The sequence below is a fragment of the Panthera tigris genome, chromosome D4 (assembly GCF_018350195.1).
Source record: "Panthera tigris isolate Pti1 chromosome D4, P.tigris_Pti1_mat1.1, whole genome shotgun sequence".
Lineage (NCBI taxonomy): Eukaryota > Metazoa > Chordata > Mammalia > Carnivora > Felidae > Panthera > Panthera tigris.
This window is the reverse complement of record NC_056672.1, coordinates 17,627,158-17,646,799: the sequence shown is the minus strand read 5'-3', so window position 1 is coordinate 17,646,799 and position 19,642 is coordinate 17,627,158. Positions and strand designations below refer to the sequence as shown.

Here is a 19,642-nt window from a genome sequence, read left to right as displayed (position 1 = left end):
CCATCCTGTGGCGGGGGGGGGGGGGGGTCGTCTGTTCTGTTTACTTTTCCCCTCACCTCCCAACTGGCTAATTTTCCTCTCTCTTCTTTGTTCTTTTTCAGAATTTTAATCTTTACCTCCGTTGTTTTCTCTCGCACACAGAGCGGCAGGCACCTGAGCAGGAGTCGACGGCGTGCATGGTCTCAAATTAGAACCCTTTGTGTGAAACTCACTATAACTTTAAGCAATGTGATCTGAACAGGAATGACTAGGACTGAAAGAAAACTATCCAGTGCAATTTAGGTCCCTTTCTTCTTTTGTTTAGAAGGTTCTGCAAATTCTATCTAAATCGTGATATATATTACTGCTTTCACCACTGAATCCGAACTGCATCATTTACTGAATTATTAGCAAACAGCATATTTTCCACAGTAACATTTCGAGGCTTCTTTGTAGGTGGTGAAAAGAGAAAAAGAAAAAGAAAAAAATAGAAAACCCCACGTACAGTCACAATTATCTAGGTCAGATGGTTTTATCTAAACTTATTGACTGACTTAATCAAATAATACTGAGACATTTTTCCCTAAAGAAAGGCAAGGGCTGGAAATAGCACATAATAAATGGGCAAAACACTTCTCTTGGCTACTTTTGAGATCCTAAACTAAATCATGTTAAGTAAAAATTGAAATGATAGTATTTAAATCACAGCACTATCCTGGAGCTTTGCGGTTAAAGGAAAAAAAGCTAATGTGATCTAGAGATTAGAAATATCTACTAATCCTTTAAAGAATCTGGGTCATCTTAAGCAAGAAAAACCGTTCCCACTTACTTTCTCAAGAATGTTCAGATATCCCAAGGTATCGAATGGATGTGCATTTTCATTTGCTCTCGCAAAAACTACTTTACTAGCTGGAGAGTAGGAAAGTGGTTAAATGGGTTTCTATGGCTCTTGACTGTGAGGATATAAAGGGTAATGGGTTCTGTACACGGCAAACCTTATAGGTATTTCATGTATATTAGCAGAAAACACAATCACTACAGAAGAAAAAGGAAGCAAGTAAGAAAGCCCCTGGGAGAGACCTGAAGCACGGCAGTCAGTGAAATTTGTTGAGTTTAACAGAATCAAGTAACTCTTTGGGGGGACGCTTTGTTTGGCCTCTCACTTTGAACCCCTGCCCCAGCCCCCCAAAATGGGTCACAGGCCAATTACCTCTGGGGGGGGGGGCAACATACCCCAACTGTGCCCTCGAGAGATGGAAACACTGAGTCTTGCCCCACGGTGTTCTCTGCAAGCACTCTTACAGTATAGACCACCCCTTTTCACGACCCAGAAGCCTCAGCACAAAAAGACTCTTGTTCACCTTGGAGCAAATTTACGGATCATTTGTTACCAAGGATTTCCAAGAAGACACTCCCCTCAGCAAGAACAGAAAACACAAATCTCTGGCGGCCACGCACCAGCCACCCCTCCACCAGGCCTTACTTGTTCTCGTTGCTGGCATCGTAACGAGGCATTGGGTCCAGATCATTCCCGTTCACGTCACAACTCGCCAGGGCATCCTACAGCCACAGAGGGGAGAGTGCAAGGAGGAGACAGACGTTTAGTAATTAGCCATTAACCTGAAGGCTCATGCATTCTTAAACACATTTCTGCAAGCGAGTAATTAGATTAAATAATACATTCATGGTCCGCTGATGTCAGGATGCCTTGTTCAGTAATAATCAGTGTCATATTTTTCTCCTTAAGGTCAAGAAATACTCTCCACAGACCTAGGAAGAACACAGACCATTCTTGCCAATACATCTTCCCTCATATCTAGAACGGACCCCTCACCCGATTCCTTTGAAGATGTCCGCAGCGACTGCCTTTTCGGTCAAGAACTCTTGGGCTTTCTAGAAGCAAAGTGATTTATTTCCTGTGAGTTCTCTCTCTATACCTTATTTCACTTCTTGAGTAAGTTCTTTAAAATTCGAAGATTTTTGAAGACAATTCACAAGCAGTTGGCAAGCCAATTAAAAATCGGTGTTAGAAATCTATTCTAGTCGGTATCATGGTACCTCTATTAGGCAGCATTTGCCTGGTTTCAGAGGTCGTATCTACTATAAAAGAATCTGTACCTCAGACTTTTCAGTAGTACCCAATCACCTTTTGCTCCAACCAAAATAATGAACAAAGTTTTATTATATGTCAAGGCTTCAAAAGAAGACAAAAGTAGCCGTGAAATCAAAGTTGGATCTGTTCGCTTTTATTTTTAATTATTTTTTTTAGATTTTTAAGTTTATTCATTTCTTTTTGAGAGAGTGAGTAAGCGGGGGGGGGGGGGGGGGGAGGGGGGTGGGAGGGAGAGAATCCCAAGCAGTCTCCATGCCAGCACAGAGCCCCAACATGGGGCTCGAACTCACGAACTGCGAGATCATGACCCGAGCCAAAAACTGGAACTGGACAGTCAACCAGATGAGCCACCCAGGCTCCCTTGTTTGCTTCTATTTTTATTATTTGTTTTTATTTTAGAGAGAGAGAGAGACTGAGTGCAAGTGGGGGGCAGAGAGAGAAAGAGACAGACAGACAGAAGCCGAAGCAGGCACTGCACTGAGTATGGATCAATCCGACGCAGGGCTTGATCCCATGACCCTGGGATTATGACTTGAGCTGAAATCAAGAGTCAGACGTTCAGCCAAATGAGTCACCCAGGCGCCCCTAGATCTGTTCGCTTTTAAAAGCAATTGTGAAAAATCTCCAAATTTCTAAATTTCTAAATTCCCAAAAAGAAATTACCGGCTTATTTCATCACTCACATTTGTATCACTGTAGGTAGCACTAATTTAGAATGCTCTGGATTTTCCGATGCTTTAGGGTAATGTCTATAGTATTGGTAAAAGTAAATGTTATCTTTGTTCTCTATCTTTATCAAGGCTCTTGTTTCTGAAACTAACTTGTGGTACATAGAGTCTGATGTTTGGAGAAATTAAGCAAAAGACACAGGACATATAAAGGTGGTCGGTAAGTCCCTGCTTCTCGTACAAAGGCGGCCCCGTAGCCCCCCGCAGTGGTCACTAGAGCATCGAGTATAACTTCCTGATTTTCCTCGTAAGGAAACAGAGGCCTAAGACAGGTTAAGTAACTTGGCCAAAGGCGTAAAACAAACCAGCCTGTGGAACCAAGACTGGAACCCGGGCCATCTGCCTACCCCCCGACCCCCCATCCAATGGGCTTTTTCTCTACACTTCACCAGCTCCAACATCAAGACAAACTGAGAAGGCACCGGTACCGCTAATCACAGATACATTCTGGAGCATTCTTTCCAGGAGGAAAAAATGAAAAAAGGCAAGGAATGCAATCGTAATTAGAGTAAAGCTATCTGTGTTTACGCAAATACATTCCTAGGTGGAGGGGAGCAGGAACACCCTATAAAAAGCACACTGTGCGTGACAGGAAAGACTTCTCTGCTGAGAGAGGTACCCACAGTTCTGTTCTCTTCTAGGACCCGGGCTCACTCACTGTGGCCTTCAGGCCTCCATTTCTCCCCTATCATCCGAGGAGACTGAACCGAAATTTCTTTTTAGCTCTCAAATTCTTTGCTGTGAAGAGACAGCGATGTCTGGGTGTGCTCGGCGGCAGGGTGAGAGCAGCCGCTCAAATGTTTCGTTCAAATAAGAACTAAATGAATTTGCAGTTCCTCCCTCTCTCTTTTTTTAACCCGAGGGACAGTCCTCTAGTTTTGGGGCGATCGTTTCACCATTTCATTGTAAAAAATTAATCTGTGAAGTCCCTTGGCGGAATTTTTTTTGAAACCAAAAGGGCAACGGGGTGGGACACCGTGAGGGAAGGTTCTGGCGCAAGGCGACACGCGGGCGGGGGGGGGTGGTTTGCGTGTGAAGGAAGGTCTTCCTAGTCAGAGACAGGGGTGACTGTGAGCCAGAGCTGGTTTCGGAGGCGCCAAGGGAGTGACTCGGAGGTCTTTTGTTTGCAGAGATAAAAATGGAGTCTCTTCAGGAAAATCCATTTAAGTGTCATGACGTGAGACAGAGCACATGAGAAGGCAACGTTGCGGAGGATGGGGCCGTTTCTCCCGAAATGGTTTGTCAGTAGGTAAGAGAGAGACGCGGAGGAGAAATGGTCACAGGGGCACAGGGGCACGGTGATCCCCGGGGTGCCCAGAAGCCAGGCCTTTCCATGCCGAAGGAGACAGAGATACAGGGAGATGAGATTTCAAGAAGGCATCATAACCCTGTCTCTGAAATGGGCCTCAGGGAAAAGGTCAGGTCCTTTCTGAGTGAGCCCAAGACAACATTCCTCAGGGCCACTCTGTGCCCATGAGTGACTGAGGAACACGCGAGAGAGAGAGAGAGAGAGAGAGAGAGAAAGAGAGAGAGAGAAAGAGAGAGAGAGAAAGAGAGAGAGAGAGAGAGGCAACAGGCACACCGGGAGGACAAGTCCTTTGTGCTAACGCACATGGGGAATCTACGGGCACGCCCCGTGTCGCAATTCTCGGCCAGCTCAGGGCACAGTGTGACGGGCTGGGCCTGCTGAAGTCATGAACCGGAACACGGAAGGCAAAAGTCTGAAACGATATGGTCCTCCCACTCACATAGGGGTATCAGTGCTTCTGGGTGGCAACAGAAAAGAGGTCCGAGGGAAAGTCAGAAGACATGGGTCTGAGTGGGATCCACCTGGAGTTTCTGCTGAGCCTGCATGGGAATCAGGGCTGTATCTGCAGATTAGTGGGGGATCGTTGCGGGCTCTCTGTACCAGAAGAAATATTTCAAAGAGAACCCTAAGGTGTCAGGCAACACAAATTGAGGCCAGACAGAGAATGGCATTGTGGCGAGGTAATTGTGGCACTTTCGACAAAACTTGCAAAGGGGAAGCCAATGGAAGGAATGATCTTGGAGAGTAGAGGACAGAGGGTTCACTGATACATTTCCAGGCAGTGGATATCACGGTGGCAAAGGGGACCCAGAGGCCCTAGGGGCAGAAACTGACCCCAGTGTTCGGTGGGCACCGGGTGTCGAAACCAGGATTTTCAGGGCGAGTACTGAGCCTCAGCACTTTCACTAGGTCCATGGTCTCGGGCTCATCCTATACTCTCCAGGAGTCCTGGAATCACTATTCCTTCCTCAGGAACTGACTGCTGCTTCCTAGGAGTAGTAGGAACGTGATCATTATTGTCCTGTGAAAACGGACAGGAAGAAAGGGACCGGCTGGATAACTTGAGAAAAGTTCTAAGCCCGCTTTTCTCTATACAAGAGACAGAGCGCGTTGCCTGGCTGCGTGGACGGATCACTGAGAAGAGCGGTCATTGTCAGTGGTGACTGGTGTTGGTGGTGGGGGTTTCTGCTGCCTTCTCACCTGCATTTTGTCACCAGAACATCAAAGGCACCTGCAAGTGGAAAGCGGGGTCTCCTGCTTCCCGCGTTCGGAGGGCGTGGCTCGTCTAAGACGAAAACACTACTCGGAGCCTACCGTCTCCGTCAGCTGCATTTTCCCGCCGTAGCCCCCCTTTTTGCCAATCCCGACACGAGTCCCCTTGTTTCCACGGGGGAGGGGAGGGGCTCCGACCACAGCCCACACTCACATAGTTCTGCAGCAGGTCCGGATGGGTTCTCTCGATGCCATCGTCCAAGATGGTCACCACGATGTTCTTTCCCGTGTAGCCTCTCTTCCAGGCTCCTTCGATATTCATGTCTGATTGGCAGGGATGCGTGTTGTCGCTGCAGTGCTATGGAAGGAAGACGGAGAATCAGACCGCGCGGGTTACCGATAACTGGAAGGTGCGCGAATCATCTGCGGGTCGAGATCGTGCACCGAGTTAGCAGAAATCCGGTGCCTGCCTGCAGAGCAGGAGCACGGGCCTCTAGCACAGTAACAGGAGGAAGCGGGAAGGGTGGATGTGGGGAAGGCAAGTGAAAGAGAAATCTCTCCCGCCGGCTCTGCCCTGTCCAAATACCATACATCCTTTGGGAGAAATGGAATAAAAGAAAGTATATCCCGACAGCAGAGTAACGGAAGTATCACTTGATTGTTAGCATGAATCGATGGCACACGGAAAGGCATGGTGACATTTCATTTATAAACTCAACCTAGGTAACTAAAGAACATGTACTTTATAATTTCTTCCCCAGGCACCTGGAAACCAGGCTAGCCAAAAAAAAAAAATGAGAACTCAGGCAGCTTCTGGACAGTGTCAGCCAGAGGTGTGCTACCATGAGAAACTCACGGACGGGAAGAAAAATAACAGTTTTGTTGAGCTGCTTTTGATGAATTCACCACGGCGGTCGTACCAAAATACGTAGGGGGCAAACACACTCAGTCAGCGGCGCTTTGAGAAGGGAAAGAAGAAAGAGAACCGAGTCTGGACAGGTAACATGCACAGGAAAGGCGTGTGAGGGCTTCAGAGGGCAGGCTGGAGAAACACGGACGCTTAGCACGTTACGTATCGTCATTTCATTCCACAATGGCTACAACATATAAATACATCAAGAAATGCATTGACCCAGGGCCTCCTCCTGACAGGCCAGCATTTGCCCAACCCATACAGTTGCCTCCTCGGAGCGTCTCTCTCTCCAAGGTCCCTCTGAGTGGCGTTGTTTCCTCGGTAGGGAAACAAAGGGACAAAGACGTGCTGTGACTTAATGCCACCCCGGATCCTACCATTCTGGATCTTCACGAAGGGGAAGAAAATGCAAGCTCCGGAGGCTCTGGGCATAATGGAGATCCGGCTGCCATGGACTCGCGTGGTGTACGTACGTTTTATTGAGCACTTACTCCCCCCCGGGGTATGGCGGCGAACGAGGCAGATGAGGTCCCTGTTCTGATGACCCCTCTAAAGAGGAGACAGACACAGGTAATGAAGAAAAAAATAAGTAACACCATTCAGAGCCCTCCGTGGCTTTTAAAGGAATTCAAGAGGGTGATACGAGGGTGAATGCCGAGGGCCCATGCACACAACTCTAGGCGGGATGGGAGGTGGGGCCCTTGGTCTCAGGAAGTGAAATCAGACCTGATGCCTGATTGGTGAGAAAGGGCTGCTCTGCCCAGAGCCTACAGCTAAGCGTGTCGGTAAAGGACACGATAGATGCAAGGGTATATAACATACCCTTATAATATAAGACGGCAGACAGCTTAGCACATTGAAGAACGAGAAACAAGGTGGCGTAGGGCGGAAGCTTGGGGACCAAGGGAAAGAATGGCTTGGAAGACAGCCAATCAGAAGGGGGAGCGAGGTCAGACCATCCATGACCGGGCTTTTGTACTAACTGCACGCCGAGTAAATGGACGCGCACCTCTCTCCAAACTTCATCCATCAAAATCCGACGCTAACGAGAGACAGATACCTCTAACAGCCCGTGACATGAATTTGCAAATTTATTCTCCAAATGCGACTGCCTTTTATTGACTGCTACAAACACACCTGAGTAGTGGATTCATCCTAACAAGCCCTGGGGGCTCATCTCTTTTATGAACACTTGTCTCTTTTTCTCACCGTCTGGACTTCTTTCGGACAAGCGAGGCCCTACACACACACACACACACACACACACACACACACACACACACACACACTCTACTACGGCACTGACCCAAATTCCGTTCTCCCCGCCTGCCCCCAGTTTTCCAGGCACACCTCAGCACCCACCTCTTCCCACAGAGACTTCTCATGTCCTTCACCCTCCTCGTCTCTCTCTTCTCCTGCCCTGAACTCAGGGGTGGAGACAGACAGACACATACACAGACACATGCTGCCCTACGCAATCCGACTCCTACTCGCTATATTCTGTTGAATCGTTGTTGACTGTTGCCTCTTGTGTGTGGACTTTGTCTTATGGATTGTGGGCCCCTACAAGACTATGCATTAAACGAAGCCCGACCTAGGATTTCAGGCAATATCGGGCTGGTCACACGCCAGAAGTGAGGGCACATCCTCAACCTTATTTCCAAGTGCACCGCCGCGATTAAACTCTCTGCTCGGACCTCGTCGGAGATATCTAGCCAGCTAATCCTCGGTTAACGGAGACGATCACGAAAGGAACAGTGTAGATTTCCGAAATGCCTCCGTGGTCCAGAAGTCTCATTCTGGCCAAGAGTGTGGGCCTCTCCTCACCGAACACTGTAATGTAACACAAAGCAACCTTGACAGGTTTCCATTTCATTTTCTCTTTTTCAAAACCTGTTCTGGCCACCTGTGGTATCGTTTGCGAAATGAAATAATGTTAATGTGGCCAAGAGGTGGGCTGGAGGAAGGAAATGCGCAGGAAATGGGTAACCCACAAATGGGATAACCATCCTGGAGTGGAGGGATGCTGCCTGAAATTGTAATTATGAAAATTGAAGAAAACCAGCCGTCTATGGAAAACATGTGTGTTAAAAGTGAAGCAATTAGGTTTCTTTCTTCCACCTCTGCTTCCGTTGAATCTGACTTTAACAGATTAAATATTTTTGTGCCACCTTTTCTTCTTTTCATCTGCCAACATGGAAGGGGAAGGAGAGGAAATATCCAATTGATACTTTCATTTGGATAATCTAATACAGCAAGGAGCCAAAACGTCAAAGGAAAAAATAAATCAGAGCCTGGAGTGTTTCTTGCAAATGAGTAATTAGGTCAGAGGACCCTTAAATCAGAACCCTAAATTCTGAATGGGATCCTTAGATTTTTAACACATGTTCATATATACATATATAATATTTATTAATTTTTCAGAGACAGAGAGAGAGAGAGAGAGAGAGCGAGCATGAATGGGGGAGGGGCAGAGAGAGAGGGAGACACAGAATCCGAAGCAGGCTCCAGGCTCTGAGCTGTCAGCACAGAGCCCGACGCGGGGCTCAAACTCATGGACCATGAGATCATGACCTGAGCTGAAGTCGGACGCTGAACAGGCTGAGCCACCCAGGAGCCCCTTTAACACATATTTTAAGTGTTCCAGACTTCCAAACATGTTCCTGATATGGTTGCTTCATACAACCAAGGTATCCAAAGAGCAAAGACTGGAAAATGTTGATGTGAGTCAACAATGACCAAAGATGAGAATTAGTCTCTTCCTTAACTGCCTTGTTGAGATGGTCTTTAAACCGGTCTCTACTTGATGTGAATCTGTGTCACGGCATCGCCCAAAGGCAAAAGGGACTTAGAATAGCCACGATTTCCTCATAGTCAATCACATTGAGATCTCTGCCAGAGCTGAGCCTAAAGACTGGTTTTTGAAATTGTTACCACACATGCAGTCCATAGACCGGTATTCACAAAAGAGGCCAGTCAGACCCTTCTAGCTATCCGAAGTTGATGAAAACCCCATTATGTGCACAGTGTATGCAACATGAACTGTTTATAATAAACGTATGCACCTTCAGTTCTGAATAATGTACTGCCTTTCCATGATGGTCTATGCACAGGTGACTCAATATTTAGACACAACACAAAAGGGAACATACCTGCAGAAACAATGATTGCCACCTATGTCTCCCACTTCCTCATCCAGAAAAGCTTTTATTCTTTTTAGGAATGAAATTTTAAAGAGTTTGCTCTGTGAGTTTCTAGAAATGGCCTTTTCCACACCAGGGTTATGAGCCATTCTGCTTATAAGCCACTCTGCGTGTGTCTGCTTTTCTTGTGTCCTCATAAACGCATCACAGTGTTTGCTCATCGAAAGAACAGTTTATCCTGAAAATAAACACCTTTGCTATGTTCTCACCATTGTTTGGGGGGGGGGAGGGGCAGAGGGCTACTCTCAACGTCATTCTTTTTAAACTTCTCCAAGTTCTGAGGGTCTTCACTGGCCTGCCAAATTATATGCTCCCAAGAGCCATTAACATTGAAGTCATCTACTGTTCACTGTTACCAGCACAGTGGCTGATAAGACTGCATCTCTGACAACATAGTGTTAATAAAGAAATACATAAAAATTCTGCTTCACAGACAAATTCAGAAACCCATCTAGTCAACTGAGTAAAGTGTGCACATACTTGAAATTCTTTGTAGAACGTGGAGTCCAAAAGATGCAAGAAATTGCAAACAAAAAACAAACACTAGAATCGATACTCCCTTAAGGGGAAATATAACTGACACCTACAAGATCCTTACCATGGCCAAGCATTGGACTAATCACTTTTTGTGGTCTAAGGCTCAGAACAACTGTTTGAAGGCAGTCCTTTTATCATCTGCTTTTAACAGATTAAAAAAAAAAATGGGGCTTAATCAGTCTAGGTAACCCCTCTGAGTTCACACCGCTGGTCAATATTAACATGAGGATTCAAAAGGAAGCTGACACCAGACCATAGGGCTATGGAAACTCTTCTGTTAAAACAGAAGGGGCTTAGAGGAAGTCACAACACACACAAATCCATGAGTAGATAAGGAGTAGATGTTGGACAATGGAGCACCAGTAAAGAAATTCAAATCACAAATCTCACTTGCCTTAGCACTGTGATCAGTGCATTCCAGTGATAAGGTAGAATACAGATGAGTAAGACTTTAGGGACCTAATTTTTCCTAATTCTACTTATTCCAACACATCTTTTAGGAAATCACCTAATATTTTCAATTTTAATTTTAATAGTTTCAATGACACAGGGTTCACTTCTTTACTAAATAGCCAATGATTGCTGGTAAATCAATTCTTTAATAAAAAAAGGAAAAAAAAAAAAAAAAGGAAGCTTGGGCTACATGCCTGGCTTGGTCAGAAGAACATAAGACCTCAATCAGAGCTGTGAGTTCAGGCCCCACATTGGGTATAGAGATTACTAAAAAAAGTAAACTTAAAAAAAGTCCCTTATTTGTAGCGTTTGCCAATTTCCATGGTGTAAATCCTCCCATCACGTGCAGTCTTAAAGCACGCTCACAAAATCCCTGAATCTCTAATAATAAGCTCTCGTGAGCTCTTAGAAGGCAGATCCAACAAACCACAGGAACGACTCACTCCACTGTCAGCCTTGCTCCATTTCCGATGACGTTGTCCCTTCCAGTGCGTCTGACATCTGCTTCCCAGTACTTGGGAACTACTGGTAAGTACCCAGGCATACTTGTCCCCTTCACAGTTTTCAGACAATCATTTTACTACTTCTTGCATTTATCTGGAGAGGATCTTTCTTTACCCTTCCTTTCTCAAGGCTACCTGAAGAAGTTGGACTTTGGACTTTTGTGGCCATAAGCTGATGGGCTCTTCTTGGGATACATGAAATAGAGGTTCTGTGACTCCAAAACCAAAGAGGACTTCACAGATTTTTTTAAAATCTCAATTCAGCTAGGGAAGTCCTAAGACGGTTACTATTAGGAGTCAATTTGATGAATTTCAAATCCTTTGTTATCAAACACATGGTGGGGGCGGGGGGGAAGGATGCCCCTGGCCAAAACAGATCCAATGTCCAATTATTCAAGGATGATTATTCAATTTGTGGATTTTCCAGAAATTCCAAGGAAGCCCAATATGTTTCATTAACACCAAACTTGGCATAGCAACTATTACAGCTGGGGGATTCAGAAGAGGAAAAGTTAAACCCCACCTCTGCTACCTTCCAGCTACGTGATTTTGTCAAGTTCTCCTACATTCTTAAACCCGACTTGGAGTTTGAATGCAGAGAACTTTCATAAAGATTAAAGAAGATAAAGTACATAACAAATGTTTCTGTTATTGCAATCATGTTGTTGATGAGAGCACAGATATAGGAGACACGAGTGTTCCTAATAGTTAAGAAAAGAACACTAGTTAGAAAGAGAAAGAGAGAGGGGCGCCTGGGTGGCTGAGTCGGTTGGGCGGCCGACTACAGCTCAGGTCATGATCTCACAGTCTGTGAGTTTGAGCCCAGCGTCGGGCTCTGTCCTGAGCACTCAGAGCCTGGAGCCTGCTTCCAATTCTGTGTCTCCCTCTCTCTCTCTGCCCCTTCCCTGCTTGCTCTCAGACACACACACTCTCTCTCTCTCTCCCAAAAATAATAAACAATAAAAAATAAAAATTTAAAAAATTAAAAAAGAGAGAGAGAGAGAGAGAGAGAGAGACAGAGAGACTACCACAAAATAGTAAGATAACGGTTTTCTTCATTGTCTGGAAATATAGATCATACAAACTTGAAAGGGCAACTGAACGTTTGCATGGGTGGCTGGGAGGACCTGAATATTTTACATTTGTGGCTGTGGGTCTAGACACTAGGGACGAGGTGAAGGAGTAGAGAGCAGTGTCCAACTATTCTCTTTTACATTGGTCAGATGGCCTCCTAGGAATCTCCTAGGAATCATCACACATTTTTTTTATCCCACACATTTACACCAATATTCCAGCCCTTCGAGAATCATGGTTCAACATCTACTATAATTCTGACGGAGGATCGTTTCCCAGTTACAAAATCTCAAGGACGTCCCACATAATACCAAAGAAACATCAGAAAAGAGCAGATGTTAGGAGAAGAAAGGCTGTGGGATATAAAAATGCTTTTACAGAGGAAAACGAGAAGAAATCCAGTTCTGAGAATTCTACTCATAACGGAGGGTCAAGAAGTTGAGTCAGTATAGCCAACTGATTTTGACAAAGCAGTAAAGGCAATACAAGGGGCCAAAGACAGTCTTTTCAATAAACAGTGCTGGAACAACTGGGCGTCCACGTGAAAAAAGTATACCTAGGGGCGCCTGGGTGGCTCAGTCAATTAAATGTCTGACTTCGGCTCACAGTTCGTGGGTTCGAGCCACGTTGGGCTCTGTGCTGCCAGCTCAGAGCCTGGAGCCTGTTTCAGATTCTATGTCTCCCTCTCTCTCTCTCTGCCTCTCCCCTGCTCTCTCTCTCTCTCTCTCTCTCTCTCAAAAATAAATAAATTAATTAAATAAATAAATAAACATTAAGAAAAAAAGAAAAAAGTACATGTAGACACAGACCTTACGTCCTTCCCAAAAATTAGCTCAAAGTGGATCAGAGACCTAAGTGTAAAATACAAAATCAAAACGCCTGGAAGATAACACAGGAGAAAAGCTAGACAACCTTGGGTACCATGACGCCTTCTTATTTTTTTTTATTTTTTAATATGAAATTTATTGTCAAATTGGTTCCCATACAACACCCGGTGCTCATCCCCACAGGTGCCCTCCTCAACGCCCATCACCCTCTTTCCCCTCCCTCCCACCCCCCCCATCAACCCTCAGTTTATTCTCAGTTTTTACAACACCAAAGGCACAATCCATGAGAGAAATGACTGAAAAGCTGAACTTCATCAAAATTAAAAACTTCCACTCCGTGAAAGGCAATATCAAGACGATGAGCAGACAAGCCACAGACTGGAAGAAAACATCTGCAAAAGACACATCTAATAAAGAACACATCCAAAATACACAAAGAACTCTTAAACTCAACAATTAAAAACAAGCAAACCACCTTATTAAAACATGGCCAGAGACCTTAACGGACACCTTGCCAAAGAAGAGATACAGAGGGCAAACAAGCATATGAAAAGATGTTCCACGTCATTTGTCAGCAGAAAAATGCAAATAAAAGTGAGATACAACTACCCACCTATTAGAATGGCCGAAATCCAGAACACCGCCGCCAGCAAATGCTGGTGAGGATGTCCAGCAACGGGAACTCTCATTCATCGCTGGCGGGAATGCAACATGTAGCCACTTTGGAAGACAGTTTGGCAGTATATTACAAACTAAACCTCCTCTTTCCATACAATAGTTACACTCCTTGGCGTTTACCTAAGGAGTTGAAAACTTACGTACACACACATACACACACGCTGCACATGGATGCTTATTACAGCAGCTTTATTCATAAATGCCAAAACTTAGAAGCCACCAAGATGGCTTTCAGGTTATGGACTAAACCAACTGTGATGCGTCCAGACAATGGAACGTTCCTCAACACTAAAAAGAAATGAACTATCAAGCCATGAGAAGACATGGAGGAAACTTCCCTGCACATCACTAAGTGAAAGAAGCCAATCTGAAAAGGCTACATACTGGATGATTCCCACTATAGGACACCGTGAAAAAGGCAAAACCACGTAGGCAGTAGAAAGATCAGTGGTCGCCAGGGATTGGGGATGGAAGGACGAATAGGTAGAACACAGAGGATTTGGGGAGCAGTGAAAATACTCCGCGTGATACCCTTAATGGTGGATACGTGTCATTATACATCGGTCCCAAACCACACACTGTATAACACCAAGGGAGAACCCTAATGCAAACCACAGACTTGGGGTGATTATGCATCAACGTAAGTTCATCAACTGTAACAAATGTACCACTCTGGGGGGAGCTGGTGATGATGTGGGCAGCTAGGCATGTATTGGGGCAGGAGGTATATGGGGAATCTCTGGACCTTCCTCTCAAGTTTAGTGTGAAGCTAAAACGACTCTAAAAATTTATATATGGTCTTGGGGGAAAAGAAAAAAGAGGAATTGAGGCAGAACAGCCAAAGGATAACTGGGCGGTCCAGCTGAGTGGACAACCTTTCTCTCGCTTGTTAACTCTGTGATCCTCTTTGATTCTTTCCTAACCTGCCACAGCCTGAATGAAACACTTTCAGTCCCGGGGCGCCTGGGGGACTCAGTCAGTTAAACGTCTGACTTCAGCTCAGGTCATGATCTCATGGTTCTTGAGTTTGAGCCCCGCATTGGGCTCACCGGTGTCAGTACAAGGTCTCCTTCGGATCCTCTGTCCCTGTCTGTCTCTCTGTCTCTGTCTCTCTCTCTCAAAAATGAATAAACATTAAAAAAAAAAAAAACCTTTCAATCCTAAAAATATGTAGCAAAGCAAAAACCAGTAAGCCAACAAACAAATCTCTTCTCCTTTATGGAACTGCCACGTGCCCTGTCATAGTGTTTAGAGAACAGATTTCAGCTGTATCATCTGGTGGTGTTGCTAAAGGGTAACCACAATCTCTAAAACTTACTGGGTGTTTCTGAGACACTGAGACCAAGCTTCACTTTACATGTATAGCCCATTGCACTGCCAGGCTTCCCATCATTCTCAAATACATCACGTCTAAAATCAGTCAGGTTTGGGAAACCTGGGTGTGCAGCCTCTGCCTCCTTCTCCTCCTTTCCTGTCGTCATTCCACATGGCTTCCGATTTCCACAGAGCCTTGAAGTTCAGGCTGTTGGCTCCACTCCGCTACTCTTTACCTTTCTAACCCATCTTATACTTCCAATCTATGCCCCTGTCATTTAAAAAAGTATTTTGATCAAGCTCGTACTATATTCTGGTCACCCTACTGACTCAGACACTGTCCCTGTGCTCAAGTCCCTTCAAGTCTCATCCGTCAGACAGGCAAGAAATTTCACAAAAACACCTGCTAAGCATTATAATGGGTGTTGCCGGGGTAGAATGGGAACATGGAACCCAGTCAGGGGGAAGACAGGAAAGGGGGAGTGTACTTCCTGGAGAAAATGACATTTAATCTGAGCCCCCAAACACGAGCTGAGTAGCCAGAGGGCAGGCAAGGGGTGGAAAGGACATGTTTATTTGGGGTAAGCATACAGAATAATCAAAGAGACGCTGGGTGGCACCTGGGTGGCTCAGTCGGTTGGGCATCCGACTTTGGCTCAGGCCATGATCTCACGGTTTGTGAGTTCAAGCCCCACACCGGGCTCTGTGCTGACAGCTCAGGCTCTGGAACCTGCTTCGGATTCTGTGTCTCATTCTCTCTCTGCCCCTTCTGCACTTGTGCTCTGTCTCTCTCTGCCTCTCAAAAATAAATGAATGTAAAAAAAAAATTCAAAGAGAGACTGGAGTGGCAAAGGAACGCAAAGAAATTCAGAACCGCTGGAGGATACAGACAGTAAGCAGTGGGTGAAGAAAAAAATGGAAAGAGACAAGACTGCAGAGGTTAGCTGGGGCCAGACTGTGACTGTTCTTTTCACTTTTTTCAGATGACATGATATTATACATGGAAATCCGATAGATTCCACCAAAAGTCTGCTAGAACTGATACATGAATTCAGCAAAGTCGCAGGATACAAAATCAATGTACAGAAATCAGTTGCATTCTTATACACTAATAATGAAGAACAGAAAGACAAATAAAGAAACTGATCCCATTCACAACTGCACCAAGAAGCATAAAATATCTAGGAATAAATCTAACCAAAGATGTAAAAGATCTGTATGCTGAAAACTATAGAAAGCTTATGAAGGAAATTGAAGAAAATATAAAGAAATGGAAAAACATTCCGTGCTCACGGGTTGGAAGAATAAATATTGCCAAAATGTCAATACTACCCAAAGCTATCTACACATTCAATGCAATCCCAATCAAAATTGCACCAGCATTCTTCTCGAAGCTAGAACAAGCAATCCTAAAATTCACATGGAACCACAAAAGGCCCCGAATAGCCAAAGTAATTTTGAAGAAGAAGACCAAAGCAGGAGGCATCACAATCCCAGACTTTAGCCTCTACTACAAAGCTGTCATCATCAAGACAGCATGGTATTGGCACAAAAACAGACACATAGACCAATGGAATAGAATAGAAACCCCAGAACTAGACCCACAAACGTATGGCCAACTCATCTTTGACAAAGCAGGAAAGACATCCAATGGAAAAAAGACAGTCTCTTTAACAAATGGTGCTGGGAGAACTGGACAGCAACATGCAGAAGGTTGAAACTAGACCACTTTCTCACACCATTCACAAAAATAAACTCAAAATGGATAAGGGGCCTGAATATGAGACAGGAAACCATCAAAACCCTAGAGGAGAAAGCAGGAAAAGACCTCTCTGACCTCAGCCATAGCAATTTCTTACTTGACACATCCCCAAAGGCAAGGGAATTAAAAGCAAAAATGAACTACTGGGACCTTATGAAGATAAAAAGCTTCTGCACAGCAAAGGAAACAACCAACAAAACTAAAAGGCAACCAACGGAATGGGAAAAGATATTTGCAAATGACATATCGGACAAAGGGCTAGTATCCAAAATCTATAAAGAGCTCACCAAACTTCACACCCAAAAAACAAATAACCCAGTGAAGAAATGGGCAGAAAACATGAATAGACACTTCTCTAAAGAAGACATCCGGATGGCCAACAGGCACATGAAAAGATGCTCAACGTCGCTCCTCATCAGGGAAATACAAATCAAAACCACACTCAGATATCACCTCACGCCAGTCAGAGTGGCCAAAATGAACAAATCAGGAGACTATAGATGCTGGAGAGGATGTGGAGAAACGGGAACCCTCTTGCACTGTTGGTGGGAATGCAAACTGGTACAGCTGCTCTGGAAAACGTTGTGCAGGTTCCTCAAAAAATTAAAAATAGACCTACCCTATGACCCAGCAATAGCACTGCTAGGAATTTACCCAAGGGATACAGGAGTACTGACGCATAGGGGGCACTTGTACCCCGATGTTTATAGCAGCACTCTCAACAATAGCCAAATTACGGAAAGAACCTAAATGTCCATCAACGGATGAATGGATAAAGAAATTGTGGTTTATATACACAATGGAGTACTACGTGGCAATGAGAAAGAATGAAATCTGGCCTTTTGGGGCAACATGGATGGAACTGGAGAGTGTTATGCTAAGGGAAATAAGTCATACAGAGAAAGACAGATACCATATGTTTTCACTCTTATGTGGATCCTGAGAAACTTAACAGGAACCCATGGGGGAGGGAAGGAAAAAAAAAGAGAGAGGTTAGAGTGGGAGAGAGCCAAAGCATAAGAGACTCTTAAAAACTGAGAACAAACTGAGGGCTGATGGGGGGTGGGAGGGAGGGGAGGTTGGGTGATGGGTATCGAAGAGGGCATTTTTTGGGATGAGCACTGGGTGTTGTATGGAAACCAATTTGACAATAAATTTCATATATTAAAAAAAATAAGCCATACTTGTTTGTTTGTTTATCTGAGTTTTATCCTAATTCCATGTAAAATCATTGAAGGGTTTTAAGATAGGCATTAACGTGGTTTGGATGCCTAAAATGCATCTGAAATTTAATTCCAAAGCACTTCCAAAGGAAAACGCTTGATTTTTCCCTTCTGACTCCTATAGCAGATCCTTCGAAAGCGCTCTTGAACCTGACCTAATCCCACCATCTTCAGGGCTACACACAGATTCCAACTTTCATCTCCTAAGCCTCTACAGTCTATTCTCTAGGTGGCAGTACAGTGATCATTGTCAACTATAGCAGACTAATCTCAATAAACGTTCCCCATCATTCTCAAGTTCCAATGACTTTCCCTCACGTTTTCAGTAATTACCAAGTTCATTCCATGGCCTAATGCGAAACCATCTTCCTGACCTCTTGCCCCATCTCTTCCACTACACCACTGTTTTCCATCCCAACACCACTCCTATCCCAAGGCTGTGATACTTGATATGCTGCTACGCTTACTCACATACCCACATGGTTCCCTATCTGATGTCCAACTCTCAACTCCCAAGAGAGATTCTCCCTAATCAATCGATCTGAAGTAGTATTCTGGGTCATTCTCTACCCTTGGCTCTCATTTCGTCTTCTTCATAGCACTCATAACTACTATATTATATATCAACTTGCCTCTTCATCACATGTCTCCCACACTGGATTATATTCTCCAGGAAGGCAGCCACTTTGCCTTATTGATTTCTGTATCCACAGAGTCTAACACATAGAAGTTCAATAATTATATGCCAACTGAAAGGACATTTAGTTTTAAAAAGTCACCGTGGAATCTACAGAACATAAAGGAGGGGTGTCTGGGTGGCTCAGTCAGCGAAGTGTCCGACTCTTGATCTCAGCTCAGGTCTTGATCTCACGATTCAAGTTCAAGACCTGCATTGGGTTCCACACTGGGCATGAAGCCTACTTAAAAAACAAACAAACAATATGAAGGAGAGCATGGAGACCAACTAATTGGGGGGCAGCTCTAGTGACTGAGAGATGACAGTGGCCTAGATTAGTGAGAATACATTACAGTATGTGATACACAGTGGGCATCGTAAATATTTGCCGTTAGTAACGATGAGTGAGTATGGGGAGGGAGAGAAGACCCAAGAACCATCAGATATTTGGCTTGGACTACATAAATGGTAGGACTGCATGCTGAGAAAGGAAGCACGGGGAGAAGTTTGGTGAGAGAACGAAAATATGGACTTCAGTTTTAAAAGTATGGAAAGTAGAGTGATATCCGTAAAGGAGTAGCCTGTCGCAACTGTGTATGGAGACCTCAAGTTTCTTTCTGCTCAAATCCCCAGCTGAATTCATTCTGCCTACAATGCTCGCGTCATGCTATTTCCCGTCTCAAAATCTCTTTCATGTCTGTAAAGCACTAACATCTTCGCCCCTCGAGTCCCCCCCAGTATCTGGTAGTGAACAGACAATATTTGTTGCCTCAAAGTTAAAAAATGCCCCAGGGCAGCATATAGTGTGTAAATGTGATGGTCTTAGCAAAATTTGGAGTCATTACCAGATGCATCTGAAGCAACTCTCCACTGCTCCCTAAACCTATGGCACTTAGAATGCCTCCCCTCAAGCTATGAGGTTATTTCTTCCCCCTTTGATTCCAGGCCCGCCTGGTGACTCACTCCGGCCTGAAGACTGTAATGAAAGCGACACTGCTTCAGTCCCACAGCTTCCACACCCTTTCGCTTGCAATCCTTCCTGGTGGCCATGTGAGCAAGCCATGGTAGGCTGCTAAAAGATGAGTGACCACACAGAACAGATAAAAACTGTCCCAGTTAAAAGCACACTAGGCCAGAG

At 44.8% G+C, this 19,642-nt stretch overlaps 1 protein-coding gene across 3 annotated transcripts in view; it reads right to left on the bottom strand.

Moving 5' to 3' along the window:
* PCSK5 (proprotein convertase subtilisin/kexin type 5) overlaps positions 1-19,642 on the bottom strand; it is a 447,842-nt gene that overhangs the window by 314,245 nt on the left and 113,955 nt on the right. For all 3 annotated transcript variants that reach the window (XM_042963381.1, XM_042963382.1, XM_042963383.1), the window contains exons 4-5: positions 5,556-5,699; positions 1,463-1,539 (exon numbers count right to left, since the gene is read on the bottom strand). In XM_042963381.1, coding sequence (XP_042819315.1) covers positions 1,463-1,539; positions 5,556-5,699 — 221 coding nt within the window. The remainder of the gene's footprint in view (positions 1-1,462; positions 1,540-5,555; positions 5,700-19,642) is intronic.